This window comes from Trichoplusia ni, chromosome 4 (assembly GCF_003590095.1).
Source record: "Trichoplusia ni isolate ovarian cell line Hi5 chromosome 4, tn1, whole genome shotgun sequence".
In the NCBI taxonomy this organism is placed as follows: Eukaryota; Metazoa; Arthropoda; class Insecta; order Lepidoptera; family Noctuidae; genus Trichoplusia; species Trichoplusia ni.
This window is the reverse complement of record NC_039481.1, coordinates 18,572,143-18,594,027: the sequence shown is the minus strand read 5'-3', so window position 1 is coordinate 18,594,027 and position 21,885 is coordinate 18,572,143. Positions and strand designations below refer to the sequence as shown.

Here is a 21,885-nt window from a genome sequence, read left to right as displayed (position 1 = left end):
TTATCAGGTTGATTACTTCATACAAGAAAATAGTTCAAAGTAAAACTAATTAAAGCGTGTTAAAAGAATGTAATTCACTGCAGGGATAACCCCTCCCCCCTCCCCTTTTATAGCTCGATGTCTATACTTGTCTCTCCTTTAGTACCTATGCTGCGATGTTTTTTAGTATAATAAAAAAAACATGATGGTCAACAATACTTTTTTTATTAAAAAGTTACACAATGGCACGTGAGGTATTTGTAGATATTACAAGAAACTAAGGATTTGCGAGTAGGTATTTAACATGATTTTTTTTTAACAACATCGACAATTAGTAACAGTTGAAAATAACACTTAGTGTATAGGTACATACATCTACATATAATATAAATATCAACAAAATATGTTTTTCATTTAAAAATATAAATAATACTTTAAAAGTGTATAAAGTACCTACCTACTTCGTTGCAAAATTGAATGATTACAGAATTAAATTAAGTAATTTTGCCGCTTATTTTTAGTTAGTATAATAAAAAAATCCTACATAGAACCCCTTTCATTAGGCAATATGTGTATTGAGTCATGCCAAAAATTTTGGTCAGTACCTACATATGTACCTCATGAAAAAAAAACAATGTTTCGCTAAGTATTTACAATTTATAAAAAATAATTAAATACCTATACATTTTAATTAGGTATGTACCAGTACAAACCACAACCCTAGACATCTTAAAAAAAAACTTAAAGTTATATTTATGCCAGTGCAAAGTAGCATTATCAGTTGGTTCTTGCTTCAAGAAATTTTAATGACAAATTAACGTAGTAAGCAATGTAGACACTGCTTTACGCACTCTTCCACAAAAAGACTTGGTTTTTAAGAACGATTTCACACTTGTATCCTCAACACGAATGCCAATGACGAACCCAATCCGTCAAATACAAGCCGGAGCGGACAAAAAACGATTTGTTTAAAAAATCGAATGACGGAAATCGGAACTTATACGTAAATTACTATATAAATAGTTCGACAGATACGTATATAACAATTTGGGATTGCATTTGTGTCGGACCATATGCGAAACCGCTCTAAGAAATACCGGAAGGTCACGCATTTTCTCTTAAAAATATATTTATATGTGTTTTACTAAGACTTGCATTAGGGTAAGGTCGCCTTAGTCGTACCAGTTCAAGGAAAATAGCTATAATTTCTATTGTAATATAAATAAAAGAAAAATCTTTGCATATATAAATACTTCATTTATTAACGAATCAACAAAGACTAATAAGACATATAAAAATCTTTTAATAAAATGATTTTTATAGGTTTTACAAAAACCCTTCTTCGGTACGACTTAGGCAACCGGTTGCCTTAATCGTACCACCCATAGCCTAAGTCGTACTTAGATTAAACATATATCTTTCCAACTAGAATTCTAAGGACAATTAAAAAACTGCGTAGACTTATATGCTACGAGACCAGTTTCAGTCTTACTTATAAATATAACAATAAAAAAACGTTAGTAGAAGTTTCGTAATAATGAGTACCTTTGGGAAATAAAACTATCATTTTTAAAATGCATATATCACAAATGTAATTTTTAGTTTTAATTTCGAGATCTGCACATAAATCATGTACCCATCCTTTGCATTTAATACATAGGGTCATATTTTCTTTGCGATCTTGTTTAGTGTTGTTAGTTTGCACAACCAATTTTCTTTAGCATCTAGTTTCTTATCTTTGTTAGATTTTCTGTCTATCTTTCTTTTTTTATTTGTGAATTGTGTTCCTTTTTGTGTTCATCTATGTCATCTTGCTTCCAAGAGTTATAAATTTTCTTTGCCATATTGATCACCTAAAGGAAAAAAAAAATAGCAAAAAATATCTCTGTAACACCTAAGTCGTACCGGTACGAATTAGGAAGTTTATGCAGGTACGAGTTAGGCAGCGGGGTGTACAAAGTTAAAAACCAAAATTAAAAACATAACCTAGAAACCGTTTACCATTTAACCTAGCCCATATCAACCAGAAAACACTATAAAAACAGACATGAATCAATAAAATATTCGTTTCAACATAATCTTTTGTGAAATTGCTTATGAATGACGTAAAAAAATTAGTGAAAACTGTGCAAAAAACTTACTTTTTCATTTTTTTTTGATCGCGAATTCCGGCAAGCCGCCGCGTGTTGCTGTTTACCCGTGGTACTTAGTAGAACCATATTGCACTGTTAGATGCCATCTTTTCATGACGGGTGCGCAGATATCGACGTGGTACGACTTAAGCGCTGGTACGACTAAAGGTACTTTACCCTATATAGTGCCATAACATAGGCAACATTTTTTCTTAAAAATAGCTTTATCTTTGTTTCACTAAGAGCTGCATTTAACAGTGCCTTAAAAAAGGCAGGTAGGTACGTTAATCTAGCTATGTATGTGTATAGTGAAATTAAGAAAGTAATTGTACACTGGTTTACTCCCTATATCCTAGATACAACTAATAATAAATAGACTACATTTATTTTAATTAACAAGTATCACATTTTATTTTTAACGGGTGCTTTTAGTATTTTTATTACAGTTACAATAACTCTGTACTTTAACAATTACTAAAAGTAAAATCTTAATATTTCACAGTTGCGTAATTAACACTCATTTTCATTTTGGCCTGTCCAGTTTTAAGTATGATTAAAAGAGTATCTGACGTCATTGGTCCTTAAATGTATAATTATATAGATAACTTTATACGTTACAATAATAGAAAGCACAATTACTGTCACTATCGTAAAACATCATTTATATGTGGCGAGTTATAGACTTCAGATTCTGAGAGCCTCCCATCACCTCTTAAAGTAATGACATTGCAGTTGTGGAAGAGAGACACGACTCTACGTCTTGTAGCTCTGTCACGCTTCCACACTAGCCATTCTAGCCAAGTGACATTTGGAAAATCGTTGCCGTTGGCGGATAACTCTCCAATGTATGGAAATGACAGGTCGAAGTCACGTCACTTATAAAAACGACATGTCATTTTCATACATTTGGCGTATGTTTGATTTAATTCTATGCCCTGTGCTTCTTAAATACGCAATATGTATTTACAAGAATTAACTAACATTAACTTTGGTTTCACAGAAAAAAATACATTACATTGTTCTACTGTCTACACGTATGTATGAACATTTGTTTGATCCCTTAAAAACTAAGTTTTATCTTACCAATGTAAACTAAAACCTAATTTCCTAACTTTCACGAAAGTTTTAAAGGCGTGGTCCCAGAGTTCACTTGTGATGCCGAAAGCTGGAAAAGAAGGAAAACATTTAAATTTGCCGAAAAAAAAACTTATCTACTTGCATTTCAATACAAGGCCAGTAGACAGGCAAAACAAAATTGAAGTATTGGCCACAAGGAACCCCCTTAGAGGCCAAAGAAGAAGAATCGTGCGAAATAGATACCTACGTCGAAGCTTTCCTATCGCTAATGAAAGAAGGTTGCAGTCGTGTTATCCTAACTAATACTATAAATGTGAAAGTCTGGATATTTGGATGTTTGTTACTTAATCACGCAAAACTGCGAATGTAACTGGTGGAACACGCTGAACGGAATTGGATGAAATTTGGCATGCATTATGTCCTTTGATTTGCAAAGGAACATAGGCTACCTTTTATCCCGATTCCTAAGTGGTTCCCGAGGGAAAATTGAAAAGATGTGTAAAACAACAAAAAGTCTTAACTTATATCTTACCACGCGGATGAAGTCGCGGGCAACAGCTAGTGATAAATAAAAAATATAAGTAATAAAATCCTTATCTAAGGCATAGTTGTTAGCCATGGGTTACCTTTGTCATGGTTGATAAAGTGATGGTTGGAGTGGTATCTCTTCATGGCGTAGAGGTAGGAGCCGTCAGTCGGCGAGCCGTGGTGCACGTAGTAGTGTGTCATATCGTATGCTAGGTAACCTGAAATGAGCATTTCTTATAGTACCGACTACTGACTAGGGTAGTAAACCTAATGAAGGGCGAAGGGCAAAGAGTTCTTGACGAAATACAAAGAACAAAGTTTGTTTAGCTGTTTTAGAAAAAGGAAAAAATTCTCGGGTTAACACATTTGTCAGTGCTCCGAGGAATGTCGGGAGGATTGGGACTTGTCGATATATCCTGTAAACATAAACTCAATGCATTTATCCCACTGGCGGCCAATTCTCGGCTAGCCTTCGGTTTATGATGTGTACTTAAACAAGTGCCCCAATATAGGCGCGGCATCGAGATAATAGAAACACTTGATACAGGAAGAGATAATACAGACGGAAGACATCACATCCGTGAAGAATTCTTGTAGAGGTATTTGTTTATTGATGGATGTGTACTAAAAAGCAATTTGAAACTTGAAACCTTAAATCTGGACAAGTTTCTTCGACGTGTAAATAGCTACTAGAGCTATGCATCTGACATATTTTATCGCACCAAAGATGTTCCAAATAAGCGTGCTTACGACCGACGCGCGACGTCGAGAATATTCAGACGCTGTATGATAAAATTCTGGTGCCGTATAACTCTTATGTGTATCCATGGAAATGGGTTGATGGTGTTGATAGGAAGAGATGCGAGTACCTGTGTTTTGTTATATGAATATATCTGAGAAATTGATAAACAAACTCAATAGGTACGAGTATATAGATGCAGTTCATGCAGTTGAGGATGGAACACGGTTTCAGGTCTGGTTCTCCGGGCCAACGTATTTGTCAAAAAGGGTTACCGCAGCCCCGATACATAAAATGCAAAGGAAGGAACATGGGTAGGTCTTACCACGTTTCAGTCAATAAAAACCTGACACTCACTTCCACCCAACCCAGTAGAGGTCATATGACGGTTTTCCATCCGACAAAACCAACGATTTTTATCCCCGTTCAGATATCCACAAATGCAATTGGTGACAATACACCACATGGTCGTCTACATTACCATGTGTCAGAGTTTGTAATACCCGCGATGTCGGCGCGTAAAATCCCGTCGTATGAATTGGTCCTACTAACCTCAGGGTCATCACCGAAATAATACAGTACATAAATAACATTATAAGCCACTTGAAGTGCTGCGTTCCTATTTTCGTCAACAATATCGCTTCTGACATTAGAATGTAATGTGTGTGACGTCACCCTAACAGATTAGGGTTGTCAAAATTGTTCCGCTAGGTATATCATTGATATTGTTGGCCCATAGGTGTTGAACCGGGCATGTCGAAGTAAAACATATTTTAAACTTACTCTATTCAATTTTAAATCCGATTAAATATAGAGAAAAGTCAAAAAAGAGAATCTACAGTCGTTTAGGGAAAGTATTTATCTTGCAGGGGTGGGAAAAATATCTAAAACACCTACGAGTACCTAAAGGATTTAGAGCGATGTTTAGCCTAGTAAATATATTATCCAGATCTGCGAGTTTATTTCTTCGATAGTAACTCCGTAATATGTGCCAATTGCCTTGAGTAGAGACCGCCCGCAAAGCAAATGTGCCTCATAGATCATACAACAATTCATTGTCCTCATAACTGTGCTAGTAGCATTTTTATGTTCAAGTACAGACATATTTTGGTAGCAATTGTGAAATGGTTTAATAAATAGGGCATCACACACAGTCTTTATCAGACGTGAGAGTTGGATAGATAAAAGGGATTATCAAAATCAATGACTGTGCAGTCACCAGCAGAAGTCGTTTAACTATATTTAATTATTAAAATAATTATAAAAAACCTGGACAAATATTGGAATCTGAAATCGCCAAACTACGCCGTCAACTAACGAGGTGATCAAATGCTCAAACATTACCTACGAGGGAAGAGGAATGTGCCCAGCAGTGAGACGAATATACGAGGAGATGTAAAAATGTAACACGTACCATGTAATCGTGTCTACATAACTAATGTTTGTATGCCGAAAGGTAGAATGTACAAGGACCCACAAACTTATGTTACCAGCTTATTGTAATATGTACCTACATTCTATACAAATAAATTTCTGATTCTGATCCTGGTTAACCGACTTTTGTTGCGGACTGTACTAAGAGCTCAGCAGGGCCCCAATTCTGCTACTTACAATGGCCGATGAATGAATGAAAATGACACTTTTCGTATTATCTTAAGCATTATCCCTACACAATAATTGGAAATTCAGTGCGGGACGGTACACTCAAGGTCAATACACTCAAGTTCAAATTATTGCATTGGCAAAATACTAAAGAGAAGTGGAATCATTTCAAATATAATTCAATTGCCATTCATTCATCAGCCATTGTAAAATAGCAGAATCGGGGCCTAGGACTGCTGACACCGTGGGAGTGAGGTAGCGCTCTGCACTGTGCTTTGCTTACTCCGGTTACAGGCTCGTTTTGAAGTTGAAGCGCTTACAAACGCTTAGGTCTGGATTTTGACCTAGTGGTTGGGTATCAATCGTAACCAATGTTTAACGTATCCAATGTTTTTTGAAACCCTTCTACGACCCAGCGTAATGATTAGTGAGCACCTAAAATTTTCTTAATTCCTCGTCAAACAACTAAAGGAATCAGCCAATTAATATATTCTTACCTATTAAAGCTCCTGTTAGTTTTACAACGGGGTAGGTAAGCATCGGCTTCAGCATGGAGTATATGACCGCAGTGAGGACAGCAGCCGGTATCGGGGGGAACACCTGGCGGAGACCGTCGAAAGGGACCTGCACCAACAAGACGAAATTAGACTTATAAGCGAGTCCCGCACTAAGGCATTGAATGCTTTTGACTCGGGGGTTTAACAATCATTCAAGTCACATGCATAAAGACACGCAGACTGAGGACAAGCATTAAGGATTGATCCCGCGATACCACGCGCATAGCTTATACCATTATCATTAAATTAAGAATTGCAGCTGGAGAAGATTGGCTTTCTATGCATTGTTGTACAGGTCTGTTAAAGTCTATTTGCTTCAAACTGTTTTTTTAAGAATTAGTTGCAAATACCTGCGTCTCCCCATATAGTGAAGACGGGATTTCTTATGCAAAGCAACGAAAGCCTTATAAGTCTCTACTGAACTGATGGTTTCTCATAGTTCAAGTGTTAGGTTACAGCGTAGGTAATACTTGTCTATGGAGGCTTGAGGTTCATAGTGTTGTAGTTGGTACATAAGTGTCATTAAAAATCAAAGTCCAAATATCGGTGAAATGAGTTGCCAAGCCAAACTAATAATTTCGATCACACTTTTCCTTGATTTTTTTTTTAATGAACTCGCTAATAACTAATAACAGTCATGCAAAAGGTTTATCATGTGTTTTAATCGTAAAATATTCTGTGTGTGACAAATTCCTTAGATATTTAACAATAGCATTATCGAAAGCGCTGACGTAACATTTTTAGTTTATTACTAAGAATCGCTGGCGAATAATATTACTGAGCCAAAAAAATAAGGAAAGTTGTTTAATATATGTACGTACAGTATATAGGTACGTTAGATACTTTGAGAACCTTGAAACTACTTATCACAAGTCTTCGTTTTATAAGTTTGTTGAAATCAACTCATGATAGTGTATTAAAATTTATTGATTTATTACAGGTGAGAGTTTACGAAAAAGACATGACATCCAACCTTAAGTTATTTATGGTGCATCCAATTTAAATAAAAAAGTAAGAGGCTTCATTTCATTCTCAAAGTTTGGGTAACTTTGGGACTTAAATGAAAAGCCTGCTCAACCACAAAGGTTTTAAAACTTATAAACCTAAACGGGCGAATCTCATCATTCATTCATCAGAACCTGAACAAGTAATGTATTTAAATTGTATTTACATAGACTTTTTTACTCTATGAAAATGAAAAAATCTTGTATTTAACGAATTTATATCACACTTTCTAAACTGGAGTGCGAGGTTTTTTTTTTGGTCTTTAAAGAGTGCGCGCTTAAACTGAATTTTTTGCATCGGGACTAAAAATCGCTTTGTACTCCCTAAAAATTTAAGAATCCTTACCTTATGATGCATCCCGTGGATAAGGAAATGTAGCTTGATCAAAGTTGGTGAGCTGCCAGGATCAAAATGGAAAACCCAGCGATGTAGGGTATACTCCAAGGCCGTCCATAATAATACTCCTAGGATTATATGGTAAATATACTGCAAGGTGGTCAGAGGGGTCTGTTGACATGATTCTGAAAAGAAAAGAGAAGGTGTTTTTAAGTTTTAAGTCTAGAATAACACCATCTTACGCATGAACGAAGCTTAAGTAAGTAATATTCTCGTGCTTGTCTCTATGTTCAATTCGACACTGAGTCTGGGCGTGTTAGTCTGTGTAAATTGAATGTTTGCGAAAAATCCCATGACGGAAGGAATAAAACATAAATAAGAAGGTTGTTCTTTAAAAAAATGACTCATGTATGCCGAAATACTGTTTTCTTTAAAACAGTAGTCACTCAGTATGTATAAGTTCTTTTTATCTGACTGTTACTTCTAAAGGGCTATGCTGCCGAAACAGCTTGAATAAAAGATTTTATTGAGCACATAAACTTGAAACCCAAGAACTACGATAACCAACATCCTTATAAATAGTACTTAAGTTAAACTAGTAGAAAATTATAATTATTTTACATCACTACCTTGCGTCCATGTCTTTTATTATATTAGGTAGATATGTACAATAAAAAATGATAGGTATGATGGAAAACCCAAAATAATTGTATATTTTATCTATGTATTAGTTATGAATACCTACTTATAATCATTAACAAAAGTATACTATTATCAGAACAGGAATGTGCTAATGAGTTTGCTCGTTACTTCAAATCAGTGTATAACCCTGAGCCACCCGCTCTGAACGCGGCGGCGGCGAGCGCGAGCTGTGCGGCGGGCTTGGCGCCGGCTGCCTGGGCCCACCTCACGCAGCTAAGCCCCGCCGACATACGTAACGCGCTCGCTCGCTTGCCATCAAAGCGATCAGCTGGACCCGATGGTATTCCAGCTTTTATATTTAAGGACTGTCATGCAGTTTTAAAGGATCCAATGTTCCATTTATGTAACCTTTTCATTAGGACTGCAACATTTCCCGATCGCTGGAAACTCACTCGGGTGGTACCTGTACCAAAAGGGGGTGGAGGGTCCGAAGCCAGTGATTATAGACCAGTAGCAGTATTATGTACTCCAGCAAAAGTATTTGAATCGGCAATTCACAGTAGCTTGTATTCGCAAGTAAGTGCTTTGTTGTCAGACGCGCAGCATGGCTTTCGTCCTGAGCGAGGGACAACGGGGAACTTGCTGGATCTCATGGCACAAATTGTACCTACAGTGGATGCTGGACAACAAGTCGACGTGGCCTACTTTGATTTTCGGAAAGCATTCGACACCGTGGATAACGATATTCTACTAACAAAGCTGGCCAGCGTTGGTTGCACACCGCACACTTTGACTTTTTTCTCAAATTACTTAAGAGACCGGTGTCAGTACGTAGACTGTAGCGGAAGCGTTTCTGGACCCTACTTTACAAGGTCAGGAGTGAGTCAAGGAAGCAACTTGGGACCTCTTCTCTTCATCTTGACCATAAACGACTTACCAAATGTAGTTGATAATTCGACACCATTGTTATTTGCTGATGACCTAAAATTAGTTATGAATATAAACCAGAGAGAGGATCATGACATTCTTCAGCAGGATATAACTAGAATCGAGGAGTGGAGTTTGCAAAATAAATTATATTTTAACGTTACCAAATGTTCAGTTTTATCGTTCAGTCGTGCGCGTAACCCCAGTCATCATCAATACCATATGGACGGTAAACCATTACAACGAGTTACTGAAGTCAGGGACTTAGGTGTGCACTTCACTTCTGACGTGAACTTTAGGGTTCATATAGTGAAAGTTTGCAAAAAGGCTTACCGGAATTTAGGCATGGTATTACGTTTAGCTAACCAATTTACTAACTTGAGAGCTCTGAGAACACTGTACGAAGCACATGTAAAAAGCCATTTGGAGTTCAGTGCCGTTGTATGGTCACCACATGAGATTAAATATAAATTAATGCTTGAGCGTATACAGAACAAATTTATAAGATTTATCTATTTAAAAATGTACGGCGTTTATCCAGGTTTTCCTTTATTATATCCAACTCTATTTATACTAGGCATGGTAGGTTTTTATAAGATTGAAGTAAGACGTGATGTGGCTGTAGCCACATATTTGTTTAAGATAATTCGAGGCAAAATAAATAACCCGAGAATTTTAGAGATACTCCAGCTATCAGTTCCAGACGAATACGTCGACCGGCGAAGGAAGCCGCCGCTGTTGGTGGTGCCGCGCGCGCGCACAAACCTCTTACAGCGTGCTCCCCTGACGCGTGCTTTGCGGACGCTTAATACCTTGTCACAACGGATAGACATATTTAACTGTAGCCTGAATGATTTCACAAAAGCCGCTTATTTGACCTGTACCGACTAAGATTATAAGTTAATTATAATGAAAGGTGTTAAATAACTCTTAATTGGTCTATCGTTTATTAGTATTAAGTAATACTAATGTAACTGTATATTTTATGTAACTACACTATTGCATTAGGTATTGTCCTGTTATAATAGTTGTAAGTGGTTCAAATAAAAAAAAAAAAAAAAAAAAAAATGAGTCATAAAGAATAGGCAAGTGCGAATCAGATTGGCACGCTCAGAGTTCCGTACCATCAGAATATTATACCAAGGTGAAGTAATACATTATCTTTTTTATGAGTTTTTAACCTCTTTTGCGGTTTTCAAATTTTTCGCCCTTTTTTTGCTACAATCTTTAATTATTTTTCTTTTATTTCCACATATCAATATTTAAGTAGTATAAATAATGATATTCTACAAATCGTCCCTCAGAACCTGGATCTTTACGGACAGACGGTCAATCTGACAAATAAGTGTTTTTTAAGGTTTCACTTTTTTATTTTGTGCTACGGAATCCAAACCCGAAACATCGTAGGTAAACATTTTTACATTGTCCGTCACCTCAAACGCCTTGTCAGATAATCTTTATTATCCTAAGCTAATACCTAATTGAATCGCGGCGATTACTGCATTGAGGTATTTGCTGTTTTTTTAATTGTGAACAAACGAAGTAAATTAAAAATAATACTTAGTCAAGAATCGTCGTTTTTATATCTCAGCCCTTTAGTATATAAGTAAATGTGAATTTGATAGACGCTTCCGTTCAAGCCAAGTGCCATTTCTACACTGGTTAACGTCTACACCAAACATTTGTATGTATGAAAATGACAGGTCAAAGTCACGTGACTTATCGAAAGAAACCTATACATGTCATATGAATATTTATTAATGACGTTAACGATTGTCGTAATGACACTTGGCGAAAGGGAAAATATTCTACGGAAAGAAGAAATAATATGTTACCTCCACAAGCGACCAGCTCAAAGAACTGCGTGCCTGCAAGATACAGTATGATGGGTATCCAGAATATAGGCACCAGGTACCAGGGGGTGAAGGTCAGGGCTTCAAGCCAGGGGCTTGCGAAGAGCCTACACTTCCTGTAGACGGCGCTGTTCACCCACGTGTGGTAGTCAGAGGCGATGGCGTCCAGTTGGGACAGGAGAGGCTTCGACCAGTCTAACCTCGCCTGGAAAATAAAAAAAATATTTATAGAAATTTATTGGAGGCTTATGTCCAGCAGTGGATGAATATGGGCTGATAATGATGATGATAGAAAATAACAGTCTTTGAGGTCATGGCACACTGAAACGGCTTAATTTCAGTACCGTTCTTGCATAGTAAGTATATGTCATAAACTTTATTTCTTTTTCACATACGTATAGAAATTAATGAAATTATACTTCTCCAGTTGAACTATTAATATTAACGTATGTTGGGGTCGGCTACCAGTCTAACCGGTTCCAGCTAAGTACCAGTGTTTTACAAGGAGCGACTGCCTATCTGACCTCCTTAACCCAGTTACCCGGGCAACACGATACTCCTTGGTTAGACTGGTTGTCAGAGTTTTCAAGCTTCTGACTACCTTGTAACGACTGTCAAAGATGTATGAATAACAGCCGGGACCCACAATTTAACGTGCCTTCCGAAACACGGAGGAACTCGTTATGACAAAGATGGTTACCCATCAACGGACCAACCGGTTCAAGCGTAGCCTAACCTGTGATCGATTGACTTATGCGGTTATGCTTAGCCACGAGCTACTCTAATATTAACGTAAGAACGTATGTATAAAACAAAATAAAAATTTCATAAGTAAGTTAGTAGAACAGAACATATCTCGGAAAGACAGTGACAGGGCGTTATCATTGTCTAATGTGATAATCTAATCGGAGTCGCTTCCCATAACCGGGCAAGGCCGAGATAGTACACGTGTTAAAAAGTACAATATAAGTAAATTAAGAATAATGGCACTTGATGCACTCATAAAGAACTTTTGAGTACGGTAAGACAGAATTGGCAATGAAAATAATCACATTTGCAAAATCAATTAGGTATCTAAAAACCATTAGTACCGAAAATCTGAGTGAAAGATTAATTAAAAGATTATGATGACTTTTGAATAAATTATAAGAACTGTTTTCTATTAATCATCGTGAGATTAATATATTTTGCCAACACAATAATTAAAAATTTAGCTCGGGGCGGAACACTCACTGTCATTGCAATGAATTTCCAATTATGGAAGCCTTAGGAGAATACGAATAGTGTTATTTCAATCCAATTTGCATACATTCATCGGAAATTAGAAATAGCGTAATTGCGGCCCTGTAAATTACTAACGAATGATCCTAAATCATTTCGCTTTAACAGTACAATAATAAAGCTTAAAAAAATCTTCAAGTGTCCCTACAACCTAATTTCTCACAGCACTTAAAATTTTGGCGTTGTGATTTTGTGAAATTTATGAGCTGAGTAGGTAAGTACCCACTTAGAGTTATTTATTATTTTGTAAATATTCACGTCTGTACCACTTAAGATTAAACCGAGAAAAAACCAATCGACAACATAGTACCGTGTTGTCTGTCTCTTTATTAAATTTTGCACTATTCGCCTTCAAACAGCGTCTCCCTTAAACTACTTACTTTAAGAGGTGCAGATATTTTAAATACTATTTATACAACACAAACGAGGAGCTCGTGGCTAAGCCATAACCGCATAAGTGATACGATCACAGGTTAAGCTATGCTTGACGCGGTTGGTCTGTAGATGGGTGACCATCTTCGTCATAACGAGTTCCTCCGTGTTTCGGAAGGCACGTTAAATTGTGGGTCCCGGCTGTTATTCCTACATCTTTGACAGTCGTTACAGGTAGTCAGAAGCTTGAAAAAGTCTGACAGCCAGTCTAACCAAGGGGTATCGTGTTGCCCAGGTAACTGGGTTAAGGAGGTCAGATAGGCAGTCGCTCCTTGTAAAACACTGGTACTTAGCTGAAACCGGTCGGACTGGTAGCCGACCCCAACATAGTTGGGAAAAGGCTAGGCCAATGATTTATACAACACAAAAAGTTAAGTTGCGGTAACCAATAAAATTTCAAACTCATTGGTGTCAAGGCTCCACAGTCAATACTATATGTCTTGATTAGGAGCTTAAATTATTTAAATGAATCATACTAAAATTATAAACGTAAACGTTTGTATGTATAGGTATTTGTTTCTCTTTCACTCAAAAACTACTGAACGGATTTGGACGAAACTTGATACACAGATAGTTTAGTTTTTTTCCCGTGGGATCATTTTGTCGCGGGCCGTCGGATAAAACTTAGTACGGTCATGATAAACCAAAAATGTATCTATCAGACAGTATGATTCATCGCTGAGGATACCTAATAACTATATCTATAAACTTATCTATTGGAAGATTATAGCTAATAATGTAAATGAATGAATTAACATTTATTTTATCTAGATAGACATTGATTAGCTATATGTATAGGTAGGTATATGTATGAGTCACCTTATGGCAGGTACAAAACAACTGAATTACTGAAACATTTATAAACTGAATTAGGTATAAGTTTAGGCCGTATGCGTGTGAACTCTGTTAGGGATTATTACGCAGGTCTATATATATTTTAACTGTAATAATTTTAATTTGTCTATTTATGCATATATTATAGGTTTTCCCATCCCCAATAGTTCTCACCCTTATCACCTATTACGACATCATATTACGACATAATATCCAAATTCAGGTGCATGAATCATTTACACTGTTAACGCCTGTCCTTGCGTTATCACAGCTTATGACAGTTCATCTGACAGATTGTTTAGTTTCGAATTTAACAGATATATAAATAAGTAGATAGTAGATATAAGCCTTATATATCCGATTCGGAACACCTGGCATTGTATCTATAGATAGGGATATGTTGTTGATAAGTATTACAAGACATTGCACGCACAGTACAGGTTTTCCAGATTGATGTACTGAATTTGTAACTGGTGCTGGTAGTCGAGATAGTTATGCTTTTGTTTTTAAACCTATATTGTTTTAAACTATAAATTTAAAGTGGATTAATAATTATTGGCAATCGTAATTGCCGATGAATGAATGGACATTGGATTAAAGTGAGAATATTTGTGTTAAATTCAACCCAATTACCATTCATTGATCGGCAATTATAAACAGTAGAATTGGGGCCCAGAGATGTGCTATGCATCCTCGTACAACTTACGGTAATTATAATCGGTCAGTTTTGGATTCTGTATTAGTCACATCAAATGCAGATTATTTTTTATAGTTGACCCTCGTGGGTCAACAACTCCAACTTGATCAAAAGAATCCAACAACAGCAGAAGACGACGTGGATCTCACATTCATACCTCATTTTTGTAATAAATTGCAAAGCTTTCATCATTCATAAATTCAAATTCATCAATAATCTGAAATGCCATATTAACCCGCACGTATCGCATTCAATTACCTACTTCCTTTAGATCGCATAAAATGTGACAAATAATTATCATTTTTGGCGAAATCTATAGGCTTAGGTATAGATATATTGTCTTATCACTGCAGTGAATACAGCATGTTTCTTTACGTAAAGACTGGAAAATTTGAGCAGGAAAATAAATTGCAACAAAAAAATACGTATTTTTCAATACAGAAGAAAATAGAAATGCGTATACCTAAAACATGATTTTGGAAGCCTACCACCGTTTCCAAAGATTCCTCCTTCACCAAGATCGTGGAAGTCCCCAGAGGCACTTCTCTGATCCAGAATCTGTAGAGAAGTTACATTTTTCCTAGCGCTAACAGTGATTACGTCACTTCAATATATGTATTTATGACTTATAAGTATGTTTAAAAGCCAAGTAAGTTTAAAATAATTAGTCGACATTTGAAATATTCCATTCTAATACTTATTACGGACAATAACAAAGCCGTACTGAAAAAAAGTATTTTTTTCATTTAATGTGACACTGCCACACTTGCACATTGTAACTCCTGTAAATGAGTATAAAAATGATGCTTAACAAAATGCTTGCGATTTTTAAGTTTTTTATAGTACCAATCAGTAAGTGTATATTATGTCACTTAAGTCCTCATAAACAGCTGGACCGATTTCAATGTTTTGTCTTTTTGTTAATATTTGGGAGGCGCCCCGGACGGTTTAGATTCACAAATATCGGCAGAACGAGCTTAGACGATTCAGCTAACTGTATTAAAATTAAAAATAATCAAAACCATAGCAATGATTCATATGATAACAAGGGTATAATCTACAACGTCCTAATTCGTAGTAAAAGGTGTAAAAATCGATTGCTAAACTTTAAAGACGACAGTTATCGTAATTTATGATGCCCGCACTACCCGCTAGTGTCTACGTACTAGCTATGCACTAAATGTTACTTTTATTATAAACATTGAAAATCTTAGTTGGCCCCCGTATTCGGTAGAATTGTTCTCGTGATTTGTCGGTGAGTGGGTCAACATGAGTAGATATTAACAATTACTTTCGTGTGTATAGAGACATTGCAAGAAAAAACCTTTCAAGTGTAGGTCGGTTTCGTACAAATAGGCGAAAGAAAGGAATATTTGCAAAAAATGGTCAACCATCAAAATAATGACCACACCAACCACTGCTTCATCTCCATGTTTATTATGACATAAATAAATCATCTGTCAAGCTATCACATGTCCTAAGATCCATCCTGGTGCCAGGCCAGGACAGACGGACAGACCGCGGAGTCTCAGTAATAGGGTTCCGTATTTACCTGGCTATAGACCTATAAAAAACATTAAGGGTAGTCCCAATCACCACCATATTTTATACGTATCCGATAACGACATAGTATTACATTTGATTGACACTACTTTTAAAAACAGCTCCCAAAAATCTATGCATAATTTTGACAACTGTGAATGTTTATTCAATATAATTTACAACACTACAATATATGACTTTAATGACCGTTATAGTACTAATTCTAAGGTTGTGGGTTCGAATCCCGGCACGTACCAACTTCTTCTCGAACTCACGGAATTATCAACAACTACAAAAAAGTGAAGGAAAACATCGTGAGGACAGCGGCTCGAGCTCTCCTCAGGACAGGGTTTGTTAAGCCTCGTCAAAGGCCTACGGGCGGTTTAAATTATGACACCACGGCGGGCCCCGTTTCTGATATTTACAATGGCCGCTGAATGAATGGCAATTGGATTGCATTTGAAACTATTCCGTTTCTCGTAAGCTTTTTGCTAACAGAATTACTGGAAATTCTTTGTACTGAACGGGAGAGCTCAGATCCGTACTGTTTGGGAAAATATCTATGATTGAATTGGCCATTGCAAATAGTAGGCTCGGAGCCCTACACAGTTGTTTAGGAGAAGTTCAGTGGTATACACGTACAGAGCATGGGAGCAGTAATTTTCCTATGTTCAGGAGAAGTCGTGTTTAAAAAAGATTATTTTCTTAAATGTGCTTATCTTTTTAAACCAACTAAACTGTTTTTAATCACTCCTAAGATTGTTGAAACCATTAAAATCTTGTCTTTATGACTTTTAGGGCGAATCAATTAATAAATCAATCTATCAAATGGAGCATAAATCATCGTAATTGTATCTATAGACATAAAATTATATTAATGGTGTTTGGTTTTACCGAAAGCAAAGCGTTACAACATGTCATGTCCATGAATTAGGTGAGTAGTCACACAAAATTAAAAAAGGCGGTTTGAGTAGAACAGTGAGCAAACAAATATATTGATTAAACACAGGAGAAAGTAGTTTCATGACTTCAAAAAATGTAGGCAAGGATAACATTATGATGTAGGTGTATATGATTATGTAGTATCGGTAGAAGAAGCGACAATTTCATTATTTTATTATAACAAATCTCTCAAACTAATCTCTCAAATGTAACAAACTCTGCGTGTTGGACCTGTGTCCCCGTGTAAGACATGAAAAAGACCGAGTTATCCCACAAAGTTATCCCGTAAATAAAAAAAAAAATAAGTCAAATAAATAGAGCGCTCTTACTCTCTCCGATTCATTAAATATGTGCCCAGCAATGATTGTAATTGTTACTATACCTTTTTATTTTTACCACCAATTACGTTATAAATTATTGCAAAAAATGATTTCATTTAATTTTTTTTAGTGGTTTGATCGAAAATCCGAAGAACTGATGATTTTTTACAGGACCACTTTGAAAATTTTTCCTCAATTTCCGCGTAAGTTAATCAAACCAAAGTAAGTAAGTACATAGTTCCAAACCCTATAAATTATACTGAACTATTAATTCCAAAAACTAAACCAACCTCAAGCTCCTCCAGATATTTGATTTCATCCTCTTTCCTCGCCACCTCCTCACTGGTGATGATCCTGCCGTTCCCGCTGACCTCACCCGTCAGGTTCACGTCACTCACTTTCAAATCGTTCATCAAATGGTATGCACTCGTGCTATGCCCATACTTCCCCATCACATAATTAATAGACTTCCCCTTAAACTGCAATAACGTGTTCACACCACCCGGGTGGTCGCGCATGAACTTCTTTAAGTCATAGTTTTCGTTGTTGAATTTTACTGTTAATTCTTTTAAGTCCGTTTCGGTGAGTTGTTCGGTTGGCGCCATGGTTGTGAACAGTGATCCGTGTTGTAGGAACTCCGCGGGTCGACTGCGTTATCACTATAGGTTTCCCGTGTGATAAAGCAGATGTTTTCGCGCGCTTACCAATGGTGCGCCGATAGTTCATCGTTGGTGCACACGACGTAACGCGTAACATTTCAAGTGGTTCTCTGGATATGTTCGGGTAGGAATATTAGATTGTTTACAATGTTTATAAATGTCTAAATTTATGTATTTTATTCATACCTGTTAGTTCTATTTTCAGCGGAATAGTTGAGAATCATTTTTTTTTTCAGTGTTCAGTTATTTTAGTAAGACTTTAATTACAATTTGTTTAATAATGTTCATAAGATGGATTAATAATTATTTATTTAATTTTGTATTACCCAAGCGTATTTATCTCAATACATTGACTATTTTCAGACCCAACCACAGTTATTAGACGAAATAAAATTTAATTAGGAGCTTCCATTAAAGTTTCGCCTGTCCTTTTGTAAATCACATTTTATTTAATTCCTGGTTCCTGATTGATCCAAGCTGAGTACACCACGTGTATACATTACAGTATATTATCATGGTTTTGAAAGTGTTGTTTGAAGGATTGTAACGCATTGCACTACACCGACACAAAAACGACGTAACACGGCGGTTCAGGTTTAGTCAGTAAGAGTCTGAAACTACCCATTTCCTCTCCCGAGGAGTGGGGGTCCATGAGGATTCCCCGACTTAACAAAAAAAAAAGGGTTTGAATGTGTGACAGTATGTTCGGTACCTCTCTTCTAGGTCTCTCTTTGATCCGGAAAGGAAGCAACCAAAAATCAGGAGATTTTTACTCCTGATTTTAAAAGATCAGCATTAAATGATGCCACAGTAGGTATATAGAATAAGTAATACTATATACGTAATTATACAGTGGCTTTCTCATTCGTTTTATAATAATTAGTTTTATCGAGAACTTTCTCTTCTACTCCTATTTATACTTTAATTTAATTAGATACTTTTTAGAGTATTATTGTCCATTTAATATTGAATGTCTAGTAATAAATTAACCTGAACCTTATCCTGCATGGAAAATTATTTTAATAAAAAAAGGCGACTTCAAAAAAAAGTATCACGTAGGTACCTACTTAGCTACATCCTAGGATTACATCAAAAGGATAGGATTATGATATGTTATTTTGAATTAGTCGGTCTCTTTGTCCTTCCCGTAGAAAGAAATGAAATACTTGATACTTAAAAGTATTGTTTTAAAATGTTTAGGTACTTTACGAACGGGTAATTAAAGTTACTGAAAACAGGTGAATAAAGCGAGAAGCGACAAATCATATTTACGTGTTGTTTTCGTTATTAAAAGAGGTCTTTGAACGGTTAGTCAAAAAGCTCCATTTGCTATTGTTTAACATCTTGGTACAATGTGTTATTGTATGACATAACAAACTGTAAATACCTGAGCCTAGATGTGTGAACAGAGCATGCCTTTGTGCTCTTTACGAAATAATTAATTTGTTTATGTAATAAAATTGTAATACGATCTCCTTCGAGAGTTCTTGCACACAGTTTGTGGAGCCAAACCAGGCTGAAAGGTTCCTACTATTTACAATTGCTTGTATAAATATGCAATACTTTCATGAATGGATAGCAACCAACCTTCTTTGGCCTTACTTCTTTTAGGAAAGGCAGAAGGACCTGTTATAGCTGGGTTAATAGACTTGTTTGCTCATATGTGGCCAGGACCTTCTCTCATTCCTTTGTTTCTCTTGTTATTCGAAATTCTGTTCGTCATCCCCTGGGTGCCAACCACCACCTCTTAAAAAAATAAGATTGTGACTAACGCCATCTAGTCCCAAAGCAAAGAAAAACTTGTATAGTATTAGACAACTGACAAACATACTCATTTCTTAATACATACAAAATATAAATAACTATTTGGTCTGTCTCGGAATTGATACTGAGACCTCCGGTATATCAGTCAGGGCCACTATACCACTAGACCAACAGGCCAGTCGTAGAACAAGAATGGTTGAAAGAAAGACTTAAATCCTCTGTATCAAAAATCTTTTCAGAAACACTACAGGCACAATCTTCGAGTTCAAACAAAACGTTTTATTCGTATCGAGAACTTATAGTGTTTGCGATGTAAATAATTGATGGATATTGCAGCGACGCGGCGGCGGTGGGCAGTGCACGCGCCGTGTGACCTTGCCCTTACATTTATTATTTGATGCCTGTATTTAAATTCTGGCTTAATGGAAATTATTATGCATAAATAAATACCGGCTTTCTTTTTATTTGCTTTCATTAATTCCGTATTTCGGACCAAATTCCCGAAGTGTAAACTTCAATTAAGTTTCCTGGAACCATTCACAGGTGAATATAAAATTAGTAAAAAATCTATATAAGTTAATAAAATAGATCACATCATTCTCATTAGCAACCTGCGTAGGTAAGTAGATACCTACATAGAAGGTACAATAACCAAGGTACTAGAGAATAAAAAATATTAATTCACTAGAGCGCTACGCAATAAGTTTCCACCCTAAAGAAATATAATATTATTTTTGTGGATAAACCCTTAAAATAGTTAAAAATTATATCTATCGATTATCTTTCGAAATACGATATTGTGTCGATATTGACACTTAAACTTTGATAACTTATTAATTCGTGACAGTTCTGTCACGCGGCTGTTATTTATCGATTTGCCGAATTTGCATGTTCATGCAGGTAATAACTACTTTGGCAACCCTGACTCATGAATGACGAATGTACCTAAATAACGTAGGTAATATAAGTGTTTATGACTTAAAGTAAAGCGTGAATAGCTTCAGTATGTATCTAATTTAAGTACCGTACATAGTGAAGATATCTAAATATTGCTTAAAACGGAAACGTTTAAATTGCCAAATATCTGACTGCACTGCACCTCGAGTAGCGATTGAGCGAAGCCTTCGGATTCGATTTACGCGAGAATCGAACCTGAAAAAAGTGTTTGTATGATCCATTTTAAGTACATGCTTGTAAAAAGCCGGAGACACAATTCTACTACTTACTTATGAATGGAAATTGGATTAAAATAACAAGCCAGTATTCGCTTTCTCCTAAGATTTTTTGGAACACAATAATTGGACATTCAGTACCGGGCGAACACTCGCTATTAATTACAATTATTGTCTAGGCAAAATTCTTAGGAGAATCCTTGAAACATTATTGCGGGTGTGGAACAGAGACGCCGCTCTACGCTATCCAACCGCTGTCACGCTTCTACAACACAAACAACCATATTAGTACTGCGTAGTAAGTACTAATATGGTCATATTTCTGCGTCAACCAAAACATCATTAAATAAATTATTGTCAAACATCTTAATTTATTTTTAAATTAAGGATTATTGCACAAAGCCGTTAACTATTAGGTAATGTCATTTACTTAATTTGTGTTTAATATCTCCTAATTGCTTCCATTTTAACTCAACGATTTCAAACAATAAAGAAAGTTCTAGTGACGGCAAGATATAAAATAACAAATGTTGTAGAGTATTATTAATAATAAATTAAGTTACAGCAAAGGAATGTTATATGTGCGATGGTATGGCACCTATGTTTAATATCTGCCTACGACGACTGGCATTGGCAATGCGCAGTAGGATAAACGACCGCCAAATTTGCAGGATAGATATATATGTAATCGATAGAGTTGATAATAAAATAAATAGGTACCTACTACGTCTATAGGTTTTCGCTTAATCTATTTCCTCTTCGACACTTTGATTTGTTGTCAAGACTGTATTATCACGGCTGTTATTCATACACCTTTGACAGTCGTTACAGGAAGTCAGAAGCTTGAAAGTCTGACAACCAGTCT

At 36.1% G+C, this 21,885-nt stretch overlaps 1 protein-coding gene and 1 long non-coding RNA gene across 2 annotated transcripts; both read right to left on the bottom strand.

Moving 5' to 3' along the window:
• Positions 1 to 1,551: 1,551 nt before the first annotated feature.
• LOC113493436 lies at positions 1,552 to 2,284 on the bottom strand. Its single transcript, XR_003400564.1, has 2 exons — positions 2,121 to 2,284; positions 1,552 to 1,832 (listed from the first exon to the last, which is right to left on the bottom strand). It is a non-coding gene; the product is annotated as an uncharacterized LOC113493436 (long non-coding RNA).
• Positions 2,285 to 2,424: 140 nt separating this feature from the next.
• LOC113493435 (dihydroceramide fatty acyl 2-hydroxylase FAH2) lies at positions 2,425 to 18,108 on the bottom strand. The gene is made up of 6 exons (XM_026871420.1): positions 17,716 to 18,108; positions 11,360 to 11,582; positions 7,965 to 8,140; positions 6,555 to 6,681; positions 3,815 to 3,934; positions 2,425 to 3,276 (listed from the first exon to the last, which is right to left on the bottom strand). The coding sequence occupies exons 1-6, from the start codon at positions 18,028 to 18,030 to the stop codon at positions 3,191 to 3,193; spliced, it is 1,047 nt and encodes a 348-aa protein (XP_026727221.1). The 5' UTR covers positions 18,031 to 18,108; the 3' UTR covers positions 2,425 to 3,190.
• Positions 18,109 to 21,885: the final 3,777 nt, after the last annotated feature.